This window comes from Elgaria multicarinata, chromosome 9 (assembly GCF_023053635.1).
Source record: "Elgaria multicarinata webbii isolate HBS135686 ecotype San Diego chromosome 9, rElgMul1.1.pri, whole genome shotgun sequence".
Classification (NCBI taxonomy): domain Eukaryota; kingdom Metazoa; phylum Chordata; class Lepidosauria; order Squamata; family Anguidae; genus Elgaria; species Elgaria multicarinata.
Window position 1 is genome coordinate 20,397,765 of NC_086179.1, and position 25,541 is coordinate 20,423,305.

The 25,541-nt window shown below is 41.3% G+C and overlaps 1 protein-coding gene across 2 annotated transcripts in view; it reads right to left on the reverse strand.

Annotated features, from left to right (window-relative positions):
• ADIPOR2 (adiponectin receptor 2) overlaps positions 1-25,541 on the reverse strand; it is a 38,180-nt gene that overhangs the window by 7,859 nt on the left and 4,780 nt on the right. Inside the window, exons 1-5 of one of the 2 annotated variants that reach the window (XM_063134900.1) lie at positions 22,706-22,799; positions 13,681-13,917; positions 4,954-5,070; positions 2,331-2,502; positions 424-610 (exon numbers count right to left, since the gene is read on the reverse strand). In XM_063134900.1, the coding sequence (XP_062990970.1) occupies positions 424-610; positions 2,331-2,502; positions 4,954-5,070; positions 13,681-13,848 (644 nt within the window). In that variant the 5' untranslated portion in view covers positions 13,849-13,917; positions 22,706-22,799. Of the gene's footprint in view, positions 1-423; positions 611-2,330; positions 2,503-4,953; positions 5,071-13,680; positions 13,918-22,705; positions 22,800-25,541 lie in introns of those variants that run through there. The other variant, XM_063134899.1, reaches the window with a different exon arrangement.

Sequence of the window (25,541 nt, forward strand, 5' to 3'; positions counted from 1 at the left end):
TTAACGTTCACTGTTTTTAACTTTTGTAAAACGCCCAGAGAGCTTCGGTTATGGGGTGGTATATAAATGTAATCAATCAACCAATTCCTGAAGCAGAGCTCTTATGCCAGCCTCAATCCGATGCTTTCTAGATGATGTGTTGGACTACAACTTCCATCATCCCCAGCCCCTTGGAGGGCATCAGGTTGGGAAAGGCTGACAAGCTAATCCCAGTTTCCCACTCTGACCCCCGGCATTGTCACTTTTCAAAGCGCTTCACATACATTCCTTCAGCAATCCTTACAACCACACTGCAAGATGGGCAGGTTAAGGCAACCCGTGACTCTTTCAACCTCAAACCCACCCAGAAGTTCATAACAAAGGTGAGCTTTGAACCTGGGGCTTTATGGCTCCGAGCTTACATGGAGCCATTATGGGACTTACTTGGAGAAGAGCCTCGAGACGCCTTCTGAATGGCAGTAAACCGTATGGAAGAGCCACGAGAAGGAGAGGCAGAGGATGGCTCCCAAGAAGAACAATCCAACCACCACCTTCTCCTGCACAGGTGCTACAAAGGACATGTTCGGCCGGAACATATAGAAGATTCCCAGGCACAGGAAGAACACGCAACCTAGGCAATGAAAAGCAACGTTATCAGACCGACCAAATGGCAAGGCGAGGGCAGAGTGAACTCAAAACAAGCATTGCGTCTCATTCAGAGCTCTGAAGAGGCATCTGCCACATCAGTCTAGATCAGCCTTCCTCCAACCTGGTGCCCTTCAGATGTGTTGGAATACAACTCCCAGCAATCCCCTGCCAGTGCTCGCTGGGGGATGCTAGGGGTTGCAGTCCAACACATCTGGAGGGTCCAAATTGGGGGAAGGGTGATCTAAATCTTTCAAGGTAACATTTGCATCTCGCAAAATGACCTACTTTTTGTGTTGATTTTGTTTTGGGTTATATATTCTCAATATTACTCACCACTAGCTGGCTTTGTTTTCAGACGAGTCAGAAAGGCTTGCCAGAGCTATTTAACAAAATTCACAGCAGTGCTAAGATCCTAACTCTGCATTTTCAAGCAGCTTCTCAAGTTTGACCTGATCCCACTGGAGCTCACTTGCTCTCTCAGGAATTAGCTGCTCATTCAGCTCTTTCAAAGACACTGCTGAAAACTGCAGCAGCATTCTGAGAGACCTGACGCAAAGCTGGAACCAAGTTCACTTTGTTACATTTATGCATTCTGCACAGCAAACTGTGTGCATAGAAGTGTGGCATTCAGAAATTGGGCTGGCACAAACATGAACAACCAATGAGCCATATCGCTTGGGGAAGGTCTACTGTGACCCTAGTGTTCGGCCAAGCAAAACAGTTGTATACTTAAAAAAAAAACCTCAGCAGGTTTAATTCTAGTCTTCCCCAGGGAACCAACATGGATTTAGACACTGCAATGCCAAATCATGCTAGCTTTTTTTACCTGTTCTACCATTAGCCCCAAGGGCCAGCAAGAGGCTGTTCAGCTTCTTTCAAGGGCAACACTGCAGTAATTCAGCCCCAGAAAAGTGCAAAGCTTGCAATTCTTCTGCAGCACTGTAATCCAGATGTCCCAGCTTGAGGCCTTGAGCCAGAGTCTTGACACAACATTTGACAAGCACAGGATGCCTTGGAGCACGCTCTTACGATGCGGGGAAGATAAATAAGCCACCTCCAATGGACAACAACAGTAATAGCTGCAATGAAGTGACAATGGCACTTCTACTCATGGTGATTTTCCTTCTGTTTGTTAAGGGGGGAGTGAGGGGAGAGAGAGAAGGGGTGTCCCCAATTTTCAGCACATGCATCTGAAATGTTAAGATGCACCTCCATCCTAGAAGCTGGGAATGAGCAAGAGTACTGGTTGGAAGAGAAATCCGAATTTTCCTTCGAGGCAACATGAAGCGGAGTGTGACCATTCACATGGATCTGCCAAGTCAACTTTAGCAATTCTCAAAAAGTTACCAGCCAGAGGTGAGAAAGAGGCAGGGATTTGCACATCTGATTAATGGATTTAAACAACAAATTGATTGTTGAACCAAGGGAAATTATTCTAATGGAGAGATCACTTTCATAAGATAGTTGAAGACTGAAATACCATTGCCACCATTTCTCCAGATCAGTTTATGCCAGTATAACTCAAAAACAAAGGAAGGCAAAAACTACCCCACACTGTGCTAAATATAGTAGGGTGTCCTCTATCAGTTCTCTCCCAAGAAATCTGCTCAAGAGCAATAGCAAAGTTCCAAAATCCATTTCCTCATCCTGATGTTAGTCATAAAAGGTTAATTACTATTTAATGTTTACATCAAAGTTGATACCTAATAGGTGTGTCCAGATGTTGCCAGTCTCTGTGTGTATTCTGAAAATGCTTTTGAAGCATGCCCGGAAAGAGGGCATGGGCGGCCGGTGCCCATGCAACAAGTAGTCATTGTCCTTTAGCCAATCAGGCAAGACGTCAAAGGGGATGACACGCCATCGGCCCTCCCACACCTGAGGCGAGAAATAAGGGGTTGTTAGATTCTCCGTTAGCAGCATTCCCGGAAAGACATTCATGACATAATTAAAACAATTAAAAGGGGGAATAAGCATTTCAGAGAATGGTTTAGACACTGCACTTGTCCATATGTTCCACATTACCACCACAAAACATTGTGATATCCGCCTGAAATAGGCCCCAGGAAATTGAAGAAACCAAATCACTCTAACGGGACAAAAGCCATCTATATGCCGATGCAATCCACTTATTTGAGAAGCAGTCACAATTTAGCACCATTTAAGGATGCGAAGTACAAGGTAAGCCTGATAACATGTTAGCCACGACACTGGCTTTACAAGTCCTCCATGATAACTGAATACTCCAAGCAAGGTATCTCCAATTCCAAGCTCATTGTCCAGCGCGTTTGAGGAGAGAACGTGGGACCTCATCTGTAGGACAGTTCCACAGTAGAATGGAATGGACAATGGAATGCTGAGAAGTCCCTCCATTGAATCAAACATTTCCACATAAGCTGGAGCTCCATATGTGCATCTGAACTCCCATATGTACCTGCAGAGTTGCCTGACCATAATTTCCTCTCTAGTTAGGATACATTAAACAGTTTTTAACTCTACCTTTCTTCTCCACAGAAGAAAGGTAGAGCAAGAAAACAGCTGCCAATAAAATTCAGGGCCATCTTCAACAAGGCCTACACTCCCATCATCTAATAATGCTGAAGGGCACAAATCATGCACTTCAGGCATATGGACTGGGCTGATGTCAAGCTAGCCTACCCAGTTGAATTTTAAGATGCCTTTTAATAATGTGCTGCTTTTAATAATGTATTAGTTTTATATGTTTTAATCAATTATATGTATTTTATGGTGTTTGCATGTGTGTTGTACACCACCTCGATCCAGAGGGAGAGGTGGGTAACAAATAAATAAATAAATAAATATATTATTATTATTATTATTATTATTATTATTATTGTTGTTGTTGTTGTTGTTGTTGGATCTATTTTTCTAAAACCCTGAAATCTACCAACTGGTGCCATGAGCAAAATAGCAGCTAAGAAAGATGGGTAAAAATACACTTAGAATTAAGGAACAAGGGACCTCTCAGTGCATCTCAATCCAAGAACTTTTTTTCAGTATCAGAACCTTGTTCACATCCCGTTCAGAAAAAAAAAAAAATCCTAGTTTCTCCCCAAGCCTTCGTTCTTTCAATAGCTTAATTCAGAAAGGTGCAGAAGGTTGTTGCTACTGTTAAACAGCTTGGGGTCAAAAATCATTGATGGTTTACTGCAAATCACCCAGAGATCTACCGTTAGATCTCTACCTACTTTCTGCCTATCCCTGCTCTACTGTACCTACTTTGACTGATTAAATATCTTTAATTGATAAATAAATGCTCGATGATATTGCCAAGATCAAACAATCTACTGCTGTACATAGCTACAATTTTCTTGATGTGAAATACATCTCTATGGGGAAAGGATGGCATTTCTTCTTTTTAGGATTTAAAAATCTAAACACGAAGTGAGAATGCGACCACTGTACACTCAGCAGGGCTGCAGCTCCCTCTAGTGTACACACTATACTTAACTATGACAGCAAGGATAACCGGATCTTACACCCTTACAGATGGCTTGCGTCGTCCCCAAACAGGAACTACCAAAAACCACATTATATATATGCTTTTGTTAAACTTCAGGGATGAAAATAAAAAAATGCTTAAATGGCAACTTTTCTAAATTGGGGTTTATGGAAATAGTAGAAATTTTGTTGGATATCCTGGGTTTCAAGAGTTCTCCATCGAATGATGGATGAATAACAGCAAAACAAGGCTAGAAGGACTACTTTCAGTTCTAATTCTTGTTAGCCCCAGTGGTCAGACACCAGTATAAACCATTTCCCTTTAAATTAGAAATGGAAAGTCAAGACCGGTAATATTTACACAGCCCACAATGGAATTGCCCAGGGTGGCATTTCAATAGAACTTGCTTTTTTTCACTTGGGTGATGGACACAATGAGGCTGCTACGCAAGGGAGACAAATGGTAATCTGAAAACAAAGATCTGCAAGGCCTGAAAGAGAGAGTGTGGAAAAAAAGGTGACCTTGTAAATTAAAGCTCTTTGACCCAGAAACACTAGAAGCAGAGAGCATTATTCTGCTTGGACTTCCACAGATGTTTCCAAAAAGAGACTCAACAGTTGTACCATCATGTTTAATCCCACATTTCAACATGTAATCCTCATCGTGCTAAACTTTCTAACTCATCCAATTATGGGATCCCAACACCCACACAAACACACACATCCCAAGACGACAGAATTCCTTGATGGCCACCCACTGTGACTTGGCTCTTTGTTGCCAGAAGTGCATGCACTGCTAGCCACAGAACCCACCAGCTGTGTGAAGGTCACTAGTGCATGATGGCCCTTTGCTTTGCAGCCTCTTACCTTACATACAAACTCTTCCATCCTCTCCATGGCATGGTGGGCTTGGAGGAGAGGCAGCATCCCCATAAACCCTTCATCTTCCGGAGCTGAACCATTGCCCCCATCATTGTCAGAACTCTGAAAGAGAAAATTAGTGCAGAAGGGTGAGTAAAAAGATGCTTTAAAACAGGGGCTGGACACAGAATGTACGTGTGAGATGTGAAGGCAGATAAACACCCACACATGTCCACAACGGGCAGGTTCTCTGGCTTCATACTCCAAAAATGTCTGCTCTGTCAGATATAGTTTAGGAGAAATACACTGGAGGTAACAGCCCTCCCTTTGCAATGGGTTGCAGGCAGGAGAATATTATGATACAGCTCCCTCCCACCATCTGGGACCAACATCTTTTGGAAAGGAAAACAAAATCCTGAAAGTTATTTAAAAGGTAAAATACGAGGCTGATAACATAGCATGAATGGATTCTGCTATTTGCTGCGCTTACATGAAATCCAGCAACAAACAACTAATTAACTCAAAAGAATTGTTCATGCCTTTTGTGCTTATGAGAATCCAGTTATTGGCTACAACACAAGAGGGCAATATGTGGCCCACAGGCGACATGTGCTCCCTGTCCCTTTTTGGTGACCACAAATTGCCACCGTGATGCCCAGTTTTGCTGGTAAACAGCAGCAGTGAGAAAAAAGCCACTTCTTTTAAAACAAGGTCTGCATGGAGTGTGCACTTTGTTTTAATGCGTAATTGTATTCCCCCAGGGTTTTTGGGTGTGCAATCTTGCATTAAAACAAGCTGCTGATACCCCTCCACATGCTTTGTTTTAAATGGGAAACGTGGCTTTTTGCTCACCACCAAATTGCTGCTGAAAACTAGCTGGGTGGGAATTGGCCTCAAAAACCCTCCAAAGCTGACCATCCTTGAGCTACAATAAAAAATTATGTCAGGTAATTGAGAGCAAACACATGCGGTCTTAGCAGGATACGTTATTACCATACTAAAGCAAGTTCCTAGATTAAAAAAAACAGAGATTGCTTCAATTTTTAAGGACTTCGCGCCTTCACATCAGTCTGGCAATCTTCCCATCTGTCAATATATTTCTTTTGGTTTTACTAAAGATCTGGGTGAAAATAACACATTCAAAAATAAATGAGAAGGGACAGTTCCTTCCCTTTGCATTCTTGTCTCCTGCTAGAATGAACGCAGAAGCTGTGTAAGTGATGCAAGCAGTTTTTTAAATTGGACACTGGAACAGGTCACTAACTCAGCTTACAGGTTCTGTATTATTCAAAGCCTCACACCAAAGCAGCAACAGTACCACCTGTACTTTTAATAGGGCCATGACACCATTACGTTAGTCACGTTAGAATGCAGAATTCCACTCATCTCCACATAACCAGTATAATCCCTTAAGACATCCCCAGAAAATCACGAATGACCCAACAGAACGCACATGGAACTCTATAAAGAACTTAATAAACATACTTATTACAGAGGAAAAAATATACAATTTACTGTATCAGAGTTTAGTAGCAAATACATAAACAATAACCTGAGACCATTATGGGTCCTAAAATTACAATCCGGATTTTCTATAAAAGCCATCTGTAATGGTTTGACTATAGCAATCTACTCAATTTAAGAAGCTTGTTGGTTTAAGTCTGCAAGACGGTGGAGTGCCCTGCCTACAATTTCCCATACCCTTTCCATTTCCTCCAATGCACAAAGGAAGGCTGTCCAAGGCTGCAATTTTAATTTTAATATATGTCTATTTCAGAATGGTTAAACCCTGCAAGCATTTTCTGAGAAAGTAGACTCTGTAGCCCTATTTGTTCTCCTGCGTGCAAGGGGGGTGGAGGAGATGTGCTCATTGGCCCTGCCTCCTCCACTGTGTTCCCAATGGCCTGTCCCTGCAGTCCTTCATGTGTTTGGGCTGAAATTCTGCAACAGCAAGCTTACTGTACTGATCAGGCAGGGTTGGAAATCCATGCATAGGGTAGGCTCCTCACTGTGAAAATCCATTGAATAACAGGCTGCAGGGACGGGCCTTTAGGAGCGTACTGAGGAGATGGGGCCAACAGGTGCATCCCAGCACTCCCTGTTCACATGAGGGGGAACAAATGAATTGAGCTCTTGTGCACTTTAAGTAAATCACAAGTTTCAAGTCTCATTATATATAATATTTTATCTCACTATGGAACAAAAGCATGTTTCCCAGCTGATGGTAAGTGGATTTCTACAGTATATGGAAACATGACCCCATATACATTAAACCTGCCAATATAGCGGCTACAGTAATCTACAGTGTATAAGATTAAGATGTTTCTTTGACCCTGCACACTTGGATCCAGCTGTCAACATTTGTTAAAGGTTAACTAACCCAAGCGATCTTGCATGGGAAAGCCTTTAACAAGTTGCAGACTGCAGTGAATTTATCTACCAAGAACCTAGCAGCATTTTTAAGCAATGTTAAATAAGCACCTCTATGTTGCAAGTTCAGCAGTAAGCATATTCCTTTTGTCAGTTTAGGAACACCCACTCCACAACCTCCATTTTGGAGGATTTACCTCTGCTCTACTGGCTTCAGCTATGGAATTAGACTGTACTAATCCTTCTAGTAGTGTTTTTTTAAATGGCTATGGCTATAAAGGAGCTCAAAACATTTAAGTAATAAAACCTGACCAAGATGCAAGTTTTAATTAAAGGCGATCATATTTGGAGACCTACTATTCTAGGGACATTTATAATTCAGAAACCTAACTTTGTCTTCATGGCAACATCTGACATGCTGCTCCATCTTTTCATCCACAACAGGCAACACAAGGTAAAACTAGAGAGGCAACTTGGTTAGATGAGCCATAAAGCAATGGACAGATATTTCATATATGGCTTGTTCTCTTGGCCAAATATTGCAATTTCCAGAAACATTATTGGAATGAAGTGTAGCTTACTTTTAGAGAGGTGGGAGAAGAGAAGTGAAACATTCCAAAGCTACAACAGTGATGGCATTATCTTGCAGCAATGCAACTCTGGGAGGAAGCTGTTCAGCTAATTGATCACACGGATATTTTGAATGGCTGCCAAATGACTACATGGGCATGCTCTTGCTCCAGAGACGCTGCAGCCTCATCACAATAGAGGTGACGTGGGCAACATGACCCTCTGCAAGCATGCCATCTGGATGCAGTTAATTGCTATTCTGAAGTCAAACACACACAATAAAGCGCAGACTTTTTGCCTTCCGAGTTAGTGTTCAAGGTTACAATAATCTATACACCAAACTTCACTTGCTGGTTTGTTAGGTTTTACAGGTTTCAAAAAGACATCAACTTTATAAGTTTTATTGTGCTGCAGGACTGACAAGAAGAGAGGGCTTGGTGCTTGCAATTGCTTATAGTTCATAAAGATGAAGTGTGGGGGAAATGGCAGTCCAAAAGTGGACATTTATCATACCAATCAAGATTGTTTTGCCTCACATGATAAAAGCCTGGGGATGTGTACTTGGGCATTGTAGTCCCATTAGTAGACACACAACTGACCATGACAACAGCCACCATGGGACCAAGCACCAACATCACTATAGAGAACAGATACTGCCCTTCTCCTGAAGGTTCAGAATCCAAGAAAAATGGAAAGAAGTGAGAAAACAAGGCTTAAGGAAGGAATATTATTATTATTTATTGCATTTGTATACCGCCCCATAGCCGAAGCTTTCTGGGTGGCTCACATAAGGTAGAGAAAGATGGGGTGAAAGTGTTAGCCAGGAACAAAGAAGCACCAAAATCATGTGGCTATGAGGGACCTGTGGGGAAGAGGAGGCTTGATGGGATGAACATATCGCTGTGATAGAAAAAGGAACAGCAGCAGAGTGAAGGACAAAGGCAGGAGCAAGGGGCAGCATGATGTCATAGAATCTTTATATTTAATATATATTGCATTTTACCTGACCTCATTAAATTAGATTTTTATGCTGCTTGATTCCCTGTTAAACAGTAAGATATAAATACCACTGAACAGAAGTCATATTGGTAAAGGAAAAAGGAAGCAGCACTGGTCTGCAAGGTGCTGACAATGGATCTACTCTTCAAAATATGTCAAATACAAAGTCTTATGGCACCTTAAAGGCTAATAGATTTATTGTAACATTAGCTTTTGTGGACTTGTGTTTGTTGTAACAGACGAACTCAGCTACACCACTAGAATTTGTTTCCAAAGTAACAGAATTTAGAAGGGCAGACTATTACAAATTTCAGGGGTTTAGTTCCTTTTCTTAAGTTACACCACTAGAATTTGTTTCCAAAGTAACAGAATTTAGAAGGGCAGACTATTACAAATTTCAGAGGTTTAGTTCCTTTTCTTAAGTTACACCACCAGCTACATGAACTTTCACATTTGGGCTTTAAGAAGCCAAATTCAAGTTCTTTTATTACAATTTTCCCCCTTCTATGCTTTCAGCCAGACACATAACTGACCACTGCCGTTCTGCTTGCTGGAGTTCAATAGCAGTGCCAGAGCCGGCTGGGTGTGCATCTTATGCGGAGAATGATTTGGACATTCTGACACTGGGCGGACCGAGGAGCTGCACCTGCCCCAGAAGGCTCTCAAAAGATCTTCCCCCACTTCTTTTGTCCATATGCTAATTCCAAAAGCAGCTGTGCATGAGAGCGACAGGCTGCCTGACATTTGACTTGCTAACTAAAGCTACGCTCCATGTGCAAAGGGAAAAAGTTGGGGGAGAAGGAGAAGAGAAAAAGAGAAGAGAAACATCAGTTCAAACACCCAGTAGTTATTGAAATACCTTTGCTAGTTCATCTTCCTCCTGCATATAGGCAGATAAGGGAAATGTGATCTCAGAAAAGAATTGCTCAGTGAAGTGGGACCTTCTTTTTTGAACACTGCAGGAGTGAACAAACAAAAGCCTTTCTTGTCATTCTCCAAGAGCCACGCATGCATCTCAGCAAGTGCGGGTTTATTTTTAAAATCAGCTGATGGGCAGAGATCAGGCTTTGCAGGACAGCCTCAGGAACCTTGTACAGCAATCAGAAATGATAGAGTTTGACCAAGCTACACAACAAGTAGGAATAGACAGCACAGCTTTATAAATAAAGTGAAAAGGTTTATGGGAGTGCACAACAAGGACAGTAAGCATGATGGCAAAGAGTATCCAAAGCAGCAGCCTGCCTCACCAGGTAGAGGTCTCTTTATTTAAGGCAGGGCAAGTCACTGCCCTCCAGATGTTGTTGGGACTGCAACTCTCATCAGCCCTAGTCAGCACAGCCAATGTTAGGGATGATGGGAATTGCATCCAATATCTGTAGGGCTACAAGTTTCCCACCTCTGACTTGGCAATGTCAACTACCTTCCTTTCTTCAAGAGGCTGATACTGACATAACCATACACTGTGTCTACACCGTTACTGTTCAGGTGCTGGCTTTTAAAAACCATCTTAACATTCAGAGAAGAATCCTAAAGAATATATTTGACAATTGGAGGCAGAAGCAGGTCCTTATCAGTTAGCAAATAAAATGGAAAACAGAGGGGCAGCAGAAACAGGAAAAAAAAGTGTATGCCTGTCCAGAACAGTGTATTATTTTAAAATAATGCAAGATGGGGATTTGGAAAAGGAGAAGCTCTCTTAATTATAACCCAAATGTGGCAGGCATTGCTATGTAGAGATTGGGGGGTGGAAGCAGAGAATGAAGATAACTATATGGTCATGACAGTTACACAAGTACAAAAAGCTAAGATGCAAAAGTGAGATGCTTCTAAGCACAGACCCCTTACATCTTAACATGCAGCAAGTAGAGCTGTATTTTCTTTACCACTACTCTAAAACAAGTAAAATAGTCCATGCCCTTCCTTAGAGATGAACTCTGAATAATGTGCTCATTAGTACTTGGTAGTCAGTATGCATTTTTGGTTTCAGCTCTTTTTCCTCCTATTTTTATTATGCACTTAATTCACAAGCACAATTTTTCACTTTAAAGCAAGCTCACTGACAGGCTCTTCCCAAAAGGTCAAACAGCTGAATTCAGGAGTCACTGAGGATTGGATTGCTTGACAAATGTTCCAGCTGGGCCTTTGCCATGAAGAAGAGTCAAGTGCTGTGCTCCATTATTCTATGCACAGTACCAAATGCTTCAGAGCAAGAGATCCAAAATTTCACAGACACGCTTTTAGGCCACACACTGCAAATGTGCAGAGCACCACAGATGCAGGAACTTTAGACAAAACCCACCATCAATCAATAACACAGGGCAATAATAGCTGGAAAAAAATGTGAAGAAAACAGTCTTTTGTTCCTTCTCTGTCACTGGAGGATTATAGTTTGGGGGGGGGGGGGGGGAAGCAGAGAGTCAAGTGCAGGTTTTCAGGGCTGTACATAAAAACCCCATTCATCAGGTGATAAAAGTCACATGCATTTGATTGTGTCAGTTTGACAAAGTCGCAGTAAGAGGCATTTCTTTAGGAGATATCAGTGACTGAGGAACAGCAGGGGGAACAAAGACACTCTAACCATTCAAATAGCAAAGGGCAGAGAGAGATAAATGCCATGAAGGAGGCCAGACAGTCCGGCACAGGGTAGAAAGAAATAGCAATGGCTGATGAAAACTTGAATATTCACTAGAGGACACAAGTTTTTTTTAAAAAAGGTGAAAGTAAACATTTCTACAAGGAGTGATTCAGCTACTATTGGCGTTCCTGACAAGAATAGTCCAATTTATACCTGGCATCTTATGCCTAGTTCTTGTGTTTTCTTCTTACAAGCATTACAACTCTTATTATCCCTTGTGAAAGAGATAATTCTGCCATTCTCTGTACAATATATGGATGTGTTTCTCCCACCCCCCGAATAGAGAGTTACCTTTTCCTTCAGTCTTATACGTAGAAGTCTTACTGCTTTCAGAACAGAGCTTAAGCAATTATACTGAGTACTACAGACTCCAAAATAAAGGCTTACCAAATAATTTCCCCTTAAAAAGGACACTGAACATGCAAGCTATGCCAAATGCAAATACATATCATAGCACTTCATGACACCAATGTGGATAACTGTCATTTCCATTTTCACAGCATTCTGTAAGGTGCCTGCATATTAATGGAAAAAAATCTCAACTATACAAGCTAATGGAAAGGTTCTGATAAAAGAGCTTTTCATCACTATGTTTAAAAAAAGAGCAACGACAACAAGTGTGGCAATGACACAAAACTTATAGCATTTCACGTTAAGGATTTCTATGAAATGTAGCTGATGCCCTGAAGCATCCTTCCTCCTTGAAAATTTGCTTGCTATATTCAGTGTTTATTTCCTGTACTTTAATCCACTTATTTCTTTCTGTAGCTGTACAATTTGTTGGAAAGAATGGGCACATCCACTCCGTTTACGCCACCACATCTTGCAAGTAAGCAGCCTAAATACTGACAGGATTGTTTTGGCTGATCAAATTCTGTTTAGAGCAGCCATCTCAGCCTGCACTGCAATCACGCTAGTAGTGTTCATTTTAGGCAGCAGACATTAGCAAGTTTTATGTACTCTGTGCACAAGCTACAAAGCTGAAGCTAGCCAGAGAACACTTACCCTCTTACACTTTTCCAAGGAGAGGAAGTTTTTAAAATAGCGCATTTGCCAAAAAGTGATTTATTTATTTTTCCTAGAAGAACAAGGTTTTAATGAATGCTAACTCAAGGCACTGGCATTAGATGCTTGGCAGAAGCAGAAACAGTAGCATGTTATCTTTTTGCTTTTGCAAAGTTTATGAAATTCCATATCCATGCAATATTTATTTTTGCCAACATATAAGGCCAGACGTGGGGGAATCAGGGGCCCATACGCTGTCCAAGACTTAGAGGAGTGATCTCCAAGTTATCACTAACCTGCTCTTCTGGATCAAGTAGCTAAGTTTTAAAATATCATTAGTGACAGGGGGCATGGGAGTTGAGTTATTTCCTATACTGGTTAGAAAGCCAGAAACATTTTATAAGCTTCTTATTGTCACTACCTGCGTTGCCCAACATATCACTTGCAAGTGATGTGTCACCCACCAAGACATAACTTTGAGCCTCCTAGATTCCATCTCAAATACACCAACCTCCCCGCTGAGCCTCACAGAGAACAAAACCCCATTGTGCTAATGCAAGATACCCAATTCACTCCTGTCATTTCCTTCAATGAGCGTTGGCATCTCAAAATCTTCACCCAGCCCCTGAATTTTGCTGCTTCAACACCTTTGATGTTCCATTTACAACCATGTCAGTGGCCATGAAGTTTGCAGGGGTGAAAGGAGAAACCCCTGCAGCAAGATTCTTTGGATCACACAACTGGCATGCTATAATCCTGTATTACAGGGCTTGCCACAGCCTCTGCTCTCCAGCTTGTGCAACATATAAGCTTGAGAAGGCTTTGCAAACAGCATAGATATAATCATTTCCCCTTTTCCACTTGCACAACTCCATAAATTTTCAAGGAACAGGTGCTGGTGTTCAGCTTTGCCCTTTATTGCCATCTAGCACCCAGTGGGCAGGGTACTTTGGAGCCCTGAAAACCTCCTCTCCTTGTTACATTGAGAATGTTTTTTATTATTTATTTCTAGTGGTGCCACATAACCCAATGGCAGCCACTCTCTGGTGCACCTACAGCACTTTCTCAGAATTCCAACTGTGCCCATGGGCCCAACGCATCAACCAAGGTTTGACGCAATTCACTGGCTACATTTCATGGTAACTATTTTTTACCTTTTCCTTTTCAGAAGTTGTCGGTGACTCCACTAAGAGGGGGCCCTGCTCACTGGATTGGTCACTCTCATGGTTTTCCTGCCCAGCAGGCTTGGGCACGTGTCCCTTCCTGAGCCGTAGCACTGGCTCCAGAATGCTGGCATTCCCGAGATCCGTTGATTCATTCATGAGACCAGGGGTCTTCCAGAGAAAGGCTCTTATTTTCTCCAATAAGAGGTGGTGACAGGTTGACTAATTCTGAAAAAGCAAACCAAGTTGACATTGATAAACATGCCAGCAGATAATTGTGTAAACTTTTCCAACAAATATCTGTCTTTAAGATACTGGGTTGGCTCAGATGATCAGCACAGCACACACAGCTAAATTATCCCTGTATAGATAGGGCCATAAGTGGTAGAAGGCACTCTGTGCCACTAAGGCCACCTGAGCCTCAAGTGACAATAAGGACTCCAGGAAAAAACCCAAGATATGAGCCTGCTCCTTCAGGGAGAGCGCAATCTCATTCAGGACAGAGTGAATACCCTCCACCTGGTCAAAAGAACCACCCACTAACAGCATCTCAGTATTATCTGAATTAAACTTCAGTGTATTAGCCCTCATCCCAGTCTATTTTACAACCAGGCACTGATTTAAGACATCCACAACCTCACCTGATTAGGATCAAAAGGAGAAATAGGCTGAGTTCAGACAACACGCTAATCAACTGGAGGGTGGGGGTAATAGGAATAGAATGGGAAACAACCATTGATCAGCGTGTCGTCCGAACCCAGCCTCAGAGTCAGCATACATACTGATGGCAATGTACTCCAAAACTCTAGATGACATCACTCAATAGTATCATGCAGATGTTAAATAGCAAGGGGGAACAAACCAAGTCCTGTGGAATCCCATGCTGGAGAATCCACAGGACCAAGATTATATTCCCCAAGCACCAGCTTCTGGACCCAGCCATCCAAGTAGGAGCAAAACCACTGCAATGCACTCCCAGCCCCATTAACCCCAGAATGATACCATGGTTAATGGTGCTGAAAGCTGCTGAGAGATCAAGAAGATTCAACAGGGTTGCACTCCCCATCTCTCTCCTGGCATAGGTCATCACAGAGGGCAATCAAAGCTGTTTCCATGCCAAAACTTGACCTGAACCCCAATTGAAAATGATCCAGAAAAACACACTTTTCCAGGAGCATCTGAAACTGATTGGCAAACCAGCCACTCAAAGACTTTGCCCAGGAAAGGAATATTCACCAGTGCCCTAAAGCTCTTAAGGGAGGACTTCATATTTATCTTATGATGCAATTGTGACATCCTACACCAAAATTTAGCTTGGTCCACTGCATTCCAAACAATTACCACAAGGGCTAGCACATTTTAAAAGCTTGAATACAGAAGCCTTTCCTCACGGATTCAGCACTGCCCTTATTGCCTGATTCATATTTAGATTCTTTGCTGTAGAGAAACACATGTACATTGTTGTTTTCAAGATGTATTAAACTGAGTAGCAGACAAAGCTAAGCTATGAAATGTTTTCTGTGAAGCAGAACTGTTATGATTATCTCAAGGGTCAGCAACTGGAGGCCATAGAGCCAAACCCAGCCCTTGAGTTGCTAACTCAAGAGTGGATAGAAAATGGGCCCATCAATCCCAAGAGACTTCCCATAAATTTGAGTGCTGACACAGTAGCAGCTGGCAAATTTTGTAGCCAATATCCTATTTTGTGTTATCTCTCAATGAAATTTGAAAGTACACAAGCAGATTTTAAAACTAGACAAGACATTTAATCCCTCCCCCATATCATGAAAGTCTTTATACAAGCACTAACGATTAAAATTTCCTATTCTCACAATTGTCAAACCATTCACTGTTCCATAGCAGGAAACACTGCATTTTGTATCTCTGTAGCAAGGGGGAAAACACTCAGGCTGTCCACATACCCTTAAAGCCAAAATTAGAATCCTAAGCATATTTATATAAGGACTTAAATGGAATGGCAGCAAATTCTGAAACTTCCTATGAAAGCTAAAGGGATCCTATCTGTATATTTCAATATTTTAATTGTTGGCTGGTTATATACACAAACATGCACATGTCCTATGGATGGAACTCTGGACAATTGATCAGTTGTGTTGTGTGAAGGCAAGAGCGCTCTGGATGGGTTGAGGTTGTTGGTTTTTTTATTGTCACAGTAGTCTAAACTGAGGGCCAACACTTTCCCCCCCCAAAAGTATTTCTGCTTTCATTCTATGTTACATTTTAAAGTGTTCTAACAGCAGGAAGCTTCTGTAACCAGAGGACAAAGGAAAATAACATCATGCTCTGAAAGCAGAAGTCAAGCCTTGGGAAATGTGTGCTAATGCCAATACAGTTAACTGTTTTTTAAAACCCAACAGCCTTGCTTCAGCAAATAAAGTGTTTGTTGACCAGACCCCTCTGGAAATCTTTAGTGCCAGGGAATAATGTTCTTCACACACCCAACATACTAAAAGCAAGGACTCCCAGGTCTTTCTGCTTTGTGGAAAGAACCACATACATTTAACAATCCTTTGGAGGTCACTGTCAATATAGTTTAACAATGATGGTGTGTGTACATTTCTGTTTTATCAGCAGGAAAGGAGGAAATTAAACACTTTGCTAACAAAAAGAAATCAGCAACACCGAGACACCAGCAGAGGGAATCCTTGTCCCCAACAGCTGCTTTTTGTTACCTGTAAACTGTTCATGCGAACAGTAGCAAAGCTTTTCAACAGCAGGTTCTCCAGGCAGACAATGAAGCATTTAGACACAATATAAAGCAAGTTGGGGATTATAATTCCACAGTTTTCTACAGCACAGAGAAATCACATGCAACATGACTCCCCTCTTTAAATGCTATGGCAATATGGACAGTAAACCAGCTAACAGTGTTTGAAGTTTCTTTTGAAAGCTAAAAAGCTATTTGGTGAGTTCACACCACATGACAACCCACCCTCCAAATTAGATACACACTATAGGTTATCTTCAGGAAAAAAACACAGCGGACACAACAGACAATTAGCTCACATGGGTTGTTCTCCCCCTCCTTCCCCCTTGGTTCTCCACCCGATAACCCTTGCGTGGAAGAAACACTCTTGTCTGTCCATCCCATCCCATTCCCCATGCAATCCTATTTTTGTCTCTCCCCCCCTTTTTTTAAAAATGGCCCTGGAGTTTTGTACAAATGGGGCCTTAAGTTTTCAGCCCTAGGAATTCATGCAAATGTCTTTGTAATTTTGTTTTTATTAGCCTTTGCAGCTGTCAAATCTATATAGCCTTGCCTTATGTGCTTGTATGTTTCACCTGTCAAAGGGAACAAAGTACAGTATAAAACATACAAGGAAACTGACAATATGAGACTGCATATATGCTGTTTTGACAGCCATTGACAATAATAAGTAGGCTACTAAACAAAATTATCCCCACTTGTGGAATGGAAGTAGAGCACCCACAGTTCCCTGAGTCAACAACAAGTCCTTTCAAGAGAGATCTACATCCCCCTCTTTTTGCAGCTCCCATTACTGCTTCTCTCATTGTCCCAGCCCCCTCGTGGCTCCAATCACTAGCCCTTGTCATTTGTCACCTTTAGAACAAAAACTGTTCCTTCACACAAGTACACAAGAGTGCACTTTCACCTGAGGGGTATGTGTCGCCTTGCCTGGTCAATGTCCTTGTACGTTGCAGCTGTCAATGGGAATGGCAAAGTGGAATAGATAACATACAAGGCCATTGACAAGATGAGACTGCAGATAGCCTAATCAGCCCACATTTGATAAGGACCCAGGGGTGGAAGCAAAGGAAATAATACTAAAGGATAGGAGGAACCCAGTTGTTCACTTAAGAAGCCCTGTAAAGTGGGGAAATGAAAGAGCTCTCACAGGGCTTGCAAATTCACCATTGCCCGGGACAAGCTACATAAAAACAGTGCACCACACCAAAGTCACACAACAACCAAAGATACATGATTTATATAATCTATTTCTCAGATAGCTAAAAAGGTTGTAGAGAAGAGGACTGAATTACTAAGGCAAATGCAGAAGCTTGCAAAGGTTAATGGAGAACATGTCCACCAGTTCAGAGTGAGTCATGAAATACTCATTTTAACTAGCACATCCTTGAACAGCTAAGAAGTAATGCTATTTGAACTTTAGCCCCATACCCACTTTCCATATCAAGGTAAGCATCACTGAGCAAAGTAAAATAAATGCCCTTTAACCAGCATAAATATAGCAGTAATTGCTGTGAATAAAATGACACTATGGGAAAATGATCAGTCATGGTCTAGCAATATTCCTCAACAATTTCTAGCTCTCTAGTTTTATATACACAAACTTTGCAGTTGCGCAAGAAACATTTCTATGTTTGTTGTGTGTGTCAGAATATATACCTCCTACCTTTCCGTTACAAGCATTTCAAGGAAGACACCAGCTATGCTCTCCAAATTATTAAAAATGAAAACACAAAGAATCTTTAGTTAACAATACATCTAGCCTTCATCACACATCTTGCTTGTTGTTTCAACTCTCTAAATCTTACAGCCTTTGCTTCCTCTCCTATCCAAACTCCTGCTTCAGTATGTCAACAGTTATGTGCAGACATCTAGATATAGAAATACTGTTTTGAATGGATGTTACCCATTTGTCCTTATTTAACTGCATGATCAATAAATTTGGAGATTTACAGAGACAGAAGCCTTATAATTCAGTTGGGCAAACAATTAAAGATTGAGATTGAAGTTCAGTATTACCACTCTGTTTAGCTATACAAAAATATTTAGAGCCATCACCTCCTATTAGGTCAAGCATAACATTCTGCAATTCACATTGTAATAACTGTAATGTAAGCATGAAATATGTTACATCAAGAGCAAAACGAATGTAAAGATGTATTGAAATCAATTACTGTTGCATGTTTTCTAAATGAAAAAATTCCAGATATGGATTATGTGACGAGTTTAAAAGTGAAGGCGTTGTCAAGGTTAAGTAAGAATAGCACTGTGGTCACAGGCATATTTAAACTGTTGAAGAATATGGCCACCTTGAGATCAGGGCCTGAAATGTCCCACAAACCAGAGAAAAGTGAACCCTTAAGAATGCAAGGTTGTCTAAAAGAAGAAGAGAGAGTGGTACTGTTATATGTTGCTAAAGACAATGCACTGGTTCGCGTAATCAATACAGTTCGCCATGGCTTATTTAAGCCACAATGGGCTGTGGCAAGTGCCAGGCAGGATTTGCATATTCAACACCCGGTCACAGCTTGTTATGTAATGCAAATCCAGAGACTGAAGGTTAAAAATCCAACAGACCATGAGTTACGTGGGAGTTGTTAATTGTGTATACATGGTCATTCGAAAAAGCAACTAGAATGTCTTCACATGGAAATATATTGGCTTTAATTTAAAGATTACAGCTTGGCTCAAGGAATCCCAAAAACTAATCACATAAACAATAAAAACAGGAGAAAAACTGTTGTCAACCATCATTTCTAATGTCACATTACCTGGGCATTTTGTGGGTAGTAAGGCATAACAATTAGGGCTGTGCAGGGACCCACCCACCCACCCACCCCCAATCCGCTCTGGATCCTGATCCAGACCTTCCGGATCAGGTCCAAACCGATCTGAACAGATCTGGACCTCTTCCAAACCAATCTGGATCTGAAACGAGATCCGGAGGTCTGGATTTCCCCCCATAGACTACCATTGGAAAAGAAAAATGCCTAGAACTTTTTTATTTTTCAAGATACACACATGTAACTGGGCACCGATAGCTTTGAAATAGATCCTTAGTCATGCCAATTTTGAAGCAAATTGAATCATCCCCTGATTTTTAGGGAATTTTTAAAGCTTCCTCCTATTTACAAAACTGCATTGATCTCCGTCATTTTTCAAGATACACACATGTAACTGGACACCATGATAGCTTCCACATAGGACCTTAGGCATGGCCATTTTGAAAGAAATGGGATTATCCCCTGATTTTTAGCAATTTTTTAAAGTTAAACCTCAACCACAATATCCTTCAGAAATAAAATGTGTATTGGAAGGGGTAATGAAAGTGCATCTCATGACAACAGCACTTCAAAGGAAACACAGTGTTCCCTTTGCACTGTGTTGCCTTTGAAGTGCTAATCATAGTGCCCAGTTACATGTGTGTATCTTGAAAAAAAATTATAGGCATTTCCAATGCATGTCAATGGGGGGGAAAAACCACGGTTTGATCCAAAATGGTGTCCGGAGCTCCAGATCAATCCGAACCTCCCTCGACACAATTCAGATCTGAATTTAGGGGGTCCAGATCAGCCTGATCCACTCCAGATCCGGGGATCCCGAACAGAGCACAGCCCTAATGACAATCATCTATGATCCTCAAGCAGCATACTGGTCTTGCTAGTCTGTCAAAATGGCTTAAAGATATTGTGCCCTGGTCACTAGGGAAGAATATATGCCTAACCCATGGATTCAGTGATCAATACTTTGGTAATCAATACAACTGTTTTATTAAACTCTGACAAGTTACTGGCTTTTAAACATTCAACAGGTCAGGTTCACAGCAAAGGTATTTCCCTTCAGTACCCTGCAGAGTTTAAGGAATAGAACCTCTTCAACATTAACCGCTGAAGCTGACTGGCCTTTCCTCTCCCTGGGACTCTCCCTGGGTCAGTCCATATGCAATTAGTTCCTTCTCCTGGAGTTCACCTTGATGCTTCTTCTCGAGAAGCCAATCTCTGTCTGGTTGCTAGTATCTCTAGCCTTGATTAAGGTCTGCACTGTCCAACAGTGGGCTTGGCTCATTAGTTTGTGTTGTTTGCTCAGTGCTAGCTACTATGATAAAAGCCCAGTCAGGATCAGCCTGTGCAGGACAAGAAAAAAATCTCTTCCCCTTGTTCCCACAAGTGGAGGTGCAAGTCTGTGCAAGTCTGTGGGGAATGCAGGAATTATCTCCCTTTCTGCATCTCTTTCCCTTGTTGCATCCCTCCCCTCTGGCTTGTCTTTCCTCTTCACTCCTCCTTTTCTCTATATTTCCATTCCTCCCTTGATCTTCTTCCCATCCTCTTTCCATCTGTCCTCCTTCCTCCTCTAATTTCTCTTGCTCTTTTCATCCCCTTCTCTGTTCCTTCCTCTTATCTTGGTCTTCTGTCTTGAGCAGCTGTGTCTTAGGCAGCCAGACCGGCCCTCAGACATGCGATGGTCATCCACCTAATCAGATCGGGCTGTCACCAGCCATGAACCGCCCCCCCCCCGCCCCAAATGCCCAGTCCAGGTTAGCAGGAGCACTGTAGGAGGCGATGAGCCCCAGAAACTCCTCACAGATATATAACAAGATGTTTATACTCACACTGTTGGCAGTTGTGAGACTCTGACCATTCACATATGACAAGCAGAGTGCCAGAATTAATAGTTAAAGCTTGTATTCACTCAGAGTTTCAAAGCAGACACTGAATTTTTGCTGATGTATCAGATGTAATTCACATGACTTGAGTAAGTGAGCACTTCCCTCATTAAAATCAGTCTCATTCATATATAAGAAATTTATTTATTATTTATTCATTACATTTATATACCGCCCCATAGCCAAAGCTCTCTGGGCGGTTTACAAAAGTTAAAAACAGTAAACATTAAAAAATATACAAAATTTAAAAACCATCAGAAACATAAAATCAGCAGTATAAAAACAACAGTATCCATTTAAAAACAACAGTTCTGGGGTCCGTTAAAAAACAAACTTAGCGTTGTTAAATGCTGTTAAATGCCTGGGAGAAGAGAAAAGTCTTGACCTGGCGCCTGAAAGATAACAGTGTTGGCACCAGGCGAGCCTCATCGGGGAGATCATTCCACAGTCAGGGGGGCCACCACCAAAAAGGCCCTCTCCCTTGTTGCCATCCTCCAAGCTTCCTCCGATGCATCTGTAAACAGGGCCAAACTACCACTGAGGACCCAATTCACAAATCCCATGTTACAAACGCTACAAAAAATTCACAAGGAGGCACTCCTGGGATCAGTTTGAAAAATCTATCCGTGAACATAGAATATTAGAACTGAAGTAGCTTTTTACCACTAACCTAAGTGTAAGTTTACTGTGTGTTACAATCCAGGGTGTCTGGGTTCAGATGACACACTCATAACCTACAATCGGGGTGTTCACAGGTCATTTACAAAAAGTGGAAAAGGTTTGCACACAGCATGTATTCCATACAAATGATTTAATCCAAGATTTGCCACTATGTGTGAACCAGGGCTAGGACAGTGCATAGCCTATCTCAGAATAGGATGTTTTTGACTATACGATGTAGGGAGCATTTCAGGCTGCTAATAAAGAAAAATAAGGATAGTTGACCTAGATTAGAGCACTACAGGATCACATTTACTCCCTAGTGAACATTTAAATAGCAGGAGTGGCCTTGAAGGACATACAAACAAAATGTTATCTACATACCCCATAAAAGGATTCCTTTGCAAGGATATCAAATAGCAGCATGGTTCAAAGAGTGCAGAATAAAAGTTCATGGTGGAGAGAAGGGAAAAATACCACCCCAGCAGCCTCATAATTCAAAAGACCAATGTAGTTGGACAATGCAGCTGGACAACCATCTGTCAGGGATGCTTTAGGGTGGATTCCTGCATTGAGCAGGGGGTTGGACTCGATGGCCTTGTAGGCCCCTTCTAACTCTGCTATTCTATGATTCTATGATTCTAGTCAAATCCTAAATGGCAATACAAAACCATTACTTCATCATCAAAGTATGTAAAGTGAACAGGTTTTAAAACCTATCCTGTGGTTTTAATTATTTGTTAGGTAAAATTGTTCTAACAATCCAAACCTATCCACATCAACTAGGAAGTAAGTTCGACAAAACTGACTTCATGGTAAGGATACCAAGGGCTGTAGTTTAAGAAATTAAATCAGACTAAATACTAAATTCCAGTGAAACAAGACAAAAGAGGACATGATAAAGAAGAGTTCATCTATTATTTGCTAGACACATCCTAGTAAGTAGAATTTTCAGGTGTTCTTACCGTGACTACCTTGAAAAGTGGAACACCAGCGACATGTCAGACTTTAACCCACTTCAGGAAAAACTGAGCTTGGCATTCACTATGTAGGCAAGATTATTACTCAATTTTTCACCAGATGCAAGCCAAAACTCCGCCTACCTTCATCAAGACTTTTTGGCTGCCAAGCTGACTTTTCCCTGCAACATATTGTACAATACCCATTTGTAACACGCCTGTTAAATATCAAAGTCCTCAAACAGAGCTACACCTCCAAGTCAAACTTGTGTAATCCAATAATTATTTGCTTTATTACAATGCTTACTAAATAATTCATTATACAGTCATTAAAAGTGACACTTACAAAACATGTAATACATGTGGGTTTAGTCAGTCCAAAGGTGACACTATCCTAAAGCATAAGCTTATAAAACTAAGCACATGTACAACAGTCATATAAGTGAACATTGTAGAAATCCTGTTTTGCTCACTCTGCTCCAAGAACACAGGTAGAACTTGCCCAACAGGATAGTTTAAGTGAGATGAGATGTAAAACCTGTATTTGTTTGCATATCTTTTTATCACATGACTAGGTAAGCTAATGATGCCCAGCTACTTATGAAGTATATTTTAATATGTAAGGCCAGTTAAAGCCAGGAAACATTTTCAAATATGAAAAGAAGCATGTCATGAGTATACATTCTTAAGCTGTAGCCAGTGTTTTTCTTCTTTTTGAAATTAGAGAATGTTGTTTTTCAAAATTTAACATGTACTCAACAATTTAGAACTAGAAAGCCAGTGAGCTGAAGACTGCATACATGGTTCATTCCTTCACATTTTATTCCTACCACATCCATATCAGGTAGGCTAGGATACAAGTGTGACTAACCAAGAGTCACTGAGCAAGCTTTGTGGGGGAGTGGGGTTTTGAGCTTGTGTCTCTCCAGTCCTAGCCCAACAGGGAATGCTCTGCAGCATGGATCACTTATAGTACTGAACTACACCTCTGTGTGTGTGTATGTGTGTGTGTTTTCAAGCGAGTATAATAATATAATTCCGTGCTAGTGTTCAGCATTGGAGACTGAGGAAGGAGAAAAGAAATATTTCTTGCACACTTAATGGCCCCGTTAAAATGCATTATTTTTAAATAATAATTTAAAAATATGCATTATTTTTGAAATTTATGGTTATTATTCCTCACTGAATGACTGCTATATGCCGTTAGAAATGTTTGTCAAGGATGACCAATTAGAGACTAGGTCCCTGAAGCAAGCTGATGAAGTCCCACCTATGGTTTTATACTGTTGTTTTATACTTTGAATGGTTTTAATTTTTGTGAACCGCCAGAGAGCTCCGGCTATTGGGCGGTATAGAAATGAAATAAATAAATAAATAGAAAGAAGCCCCACTGAACACAATGGGGCTTACAAGTAACCATGCAGAGGGCTGAACTGTAAGTCTATTTCTTTTGTTTCATTTGTGTTCCAGGAAGGCAAAGGATTATTACCAACTTGCTTCTTGAGAATACCTTTCAGGAACCACATGTATTCTTCAGCATCCTCAATTTGTGAACTTCAACCATCAAAGCTCATATGTTTCATACCTGTGAAGCCTTATTTCTATATGATTCCCCGCTTTAGCCAGATCTCCCGTGAGAAAATTTAAGGGTTGAAAAAAATCATCTACAAGTGTTTCCAAATAATGTAAAAGTTGGCCATCACTGGTCTAAGTAGTTGAATTAGATACACCTTATTTGCTAAAAGGCTGGTGTACAATTTAAACAGTAAAACCAGGAGCATTAGAAACAGACATTAAACATTAGCTGCATAATTTAAAAGGCTAAATTTAAAGGATGTGTCTTCACACCTTTTTTAAAACTAAGAGAATGGAGGCCAATCATAGTTCATAAGAGAGCACATTCGAGTGTGGAAGCCACACAAAGAAAATCCGTTCACACTTGCCCCATAAATAGGCCTCTATGGGTAGTGATACCTTCAAAATGGCTTCTCCTGCTGACCTTAATAACTGGACAGATTCACAATGAGACAGGAAGTCCCGTAGATAGCCAGGTCACATACCTCTTAGGGCTTTTATGGTTATTGGTCAACACCCAGAAAGCAATTGGCAAGTAGAGCAGATCTTTCAAGACCAGATATAATGTGGTCCCAATACTGTGCACTAGTCAGCAGCCAAGCTGCCACAATTTACACCAATTGAAACTTCCAGATTCTCTTCATGGGTAGCCCCACGTAGAGAACATTGTAGTCTAAGCATGATGTAACTAAGGCATGAGTAACTGTTGCCAAGTCAGACCAACTGAGGAAGGGTTGCCACTTCCACGCCAAACATAATTGTGCCAACATATTCCTTTCCACCACCGCCACCTGAAGATCTAGATACAATGTTGTTTCAAGGAGTATTTCCAAGGCACAGACCTGACCCTTCAGGGGAAGCAGAACCCATTCCAGAACAAGCTGAATCCCAATCCTTGAGTCAGGCTTTTTACTGACCAACACCTTCGTCTCATACCTGTGAAGCCTTAAATTGCTCACCTTCATCCAGCTAATTATTGAAGCCAGGCAATATTCAAGGTTTTGACTGCTTCCTTGATGTTAGATGACAAAGAGCAATAGAGCTAGGTGTCATAGTTGCCCAATTCAGAACTATATAAAGTAGACAGTGGTTATCTACATTGACAATGGCCAGAAAGGGGGAGGGATGGAGTTAGTTTAAGTGCATCAAGGATTTCAGCCTCCTTGGGAATAAGTCCTAATTGACCTTAATGGGACTTTTCTAAATGGACAGGCACAAGACTGCACTGTCAGTCACTGTAATTGGGTTCTTATTGCTTTAACTGATT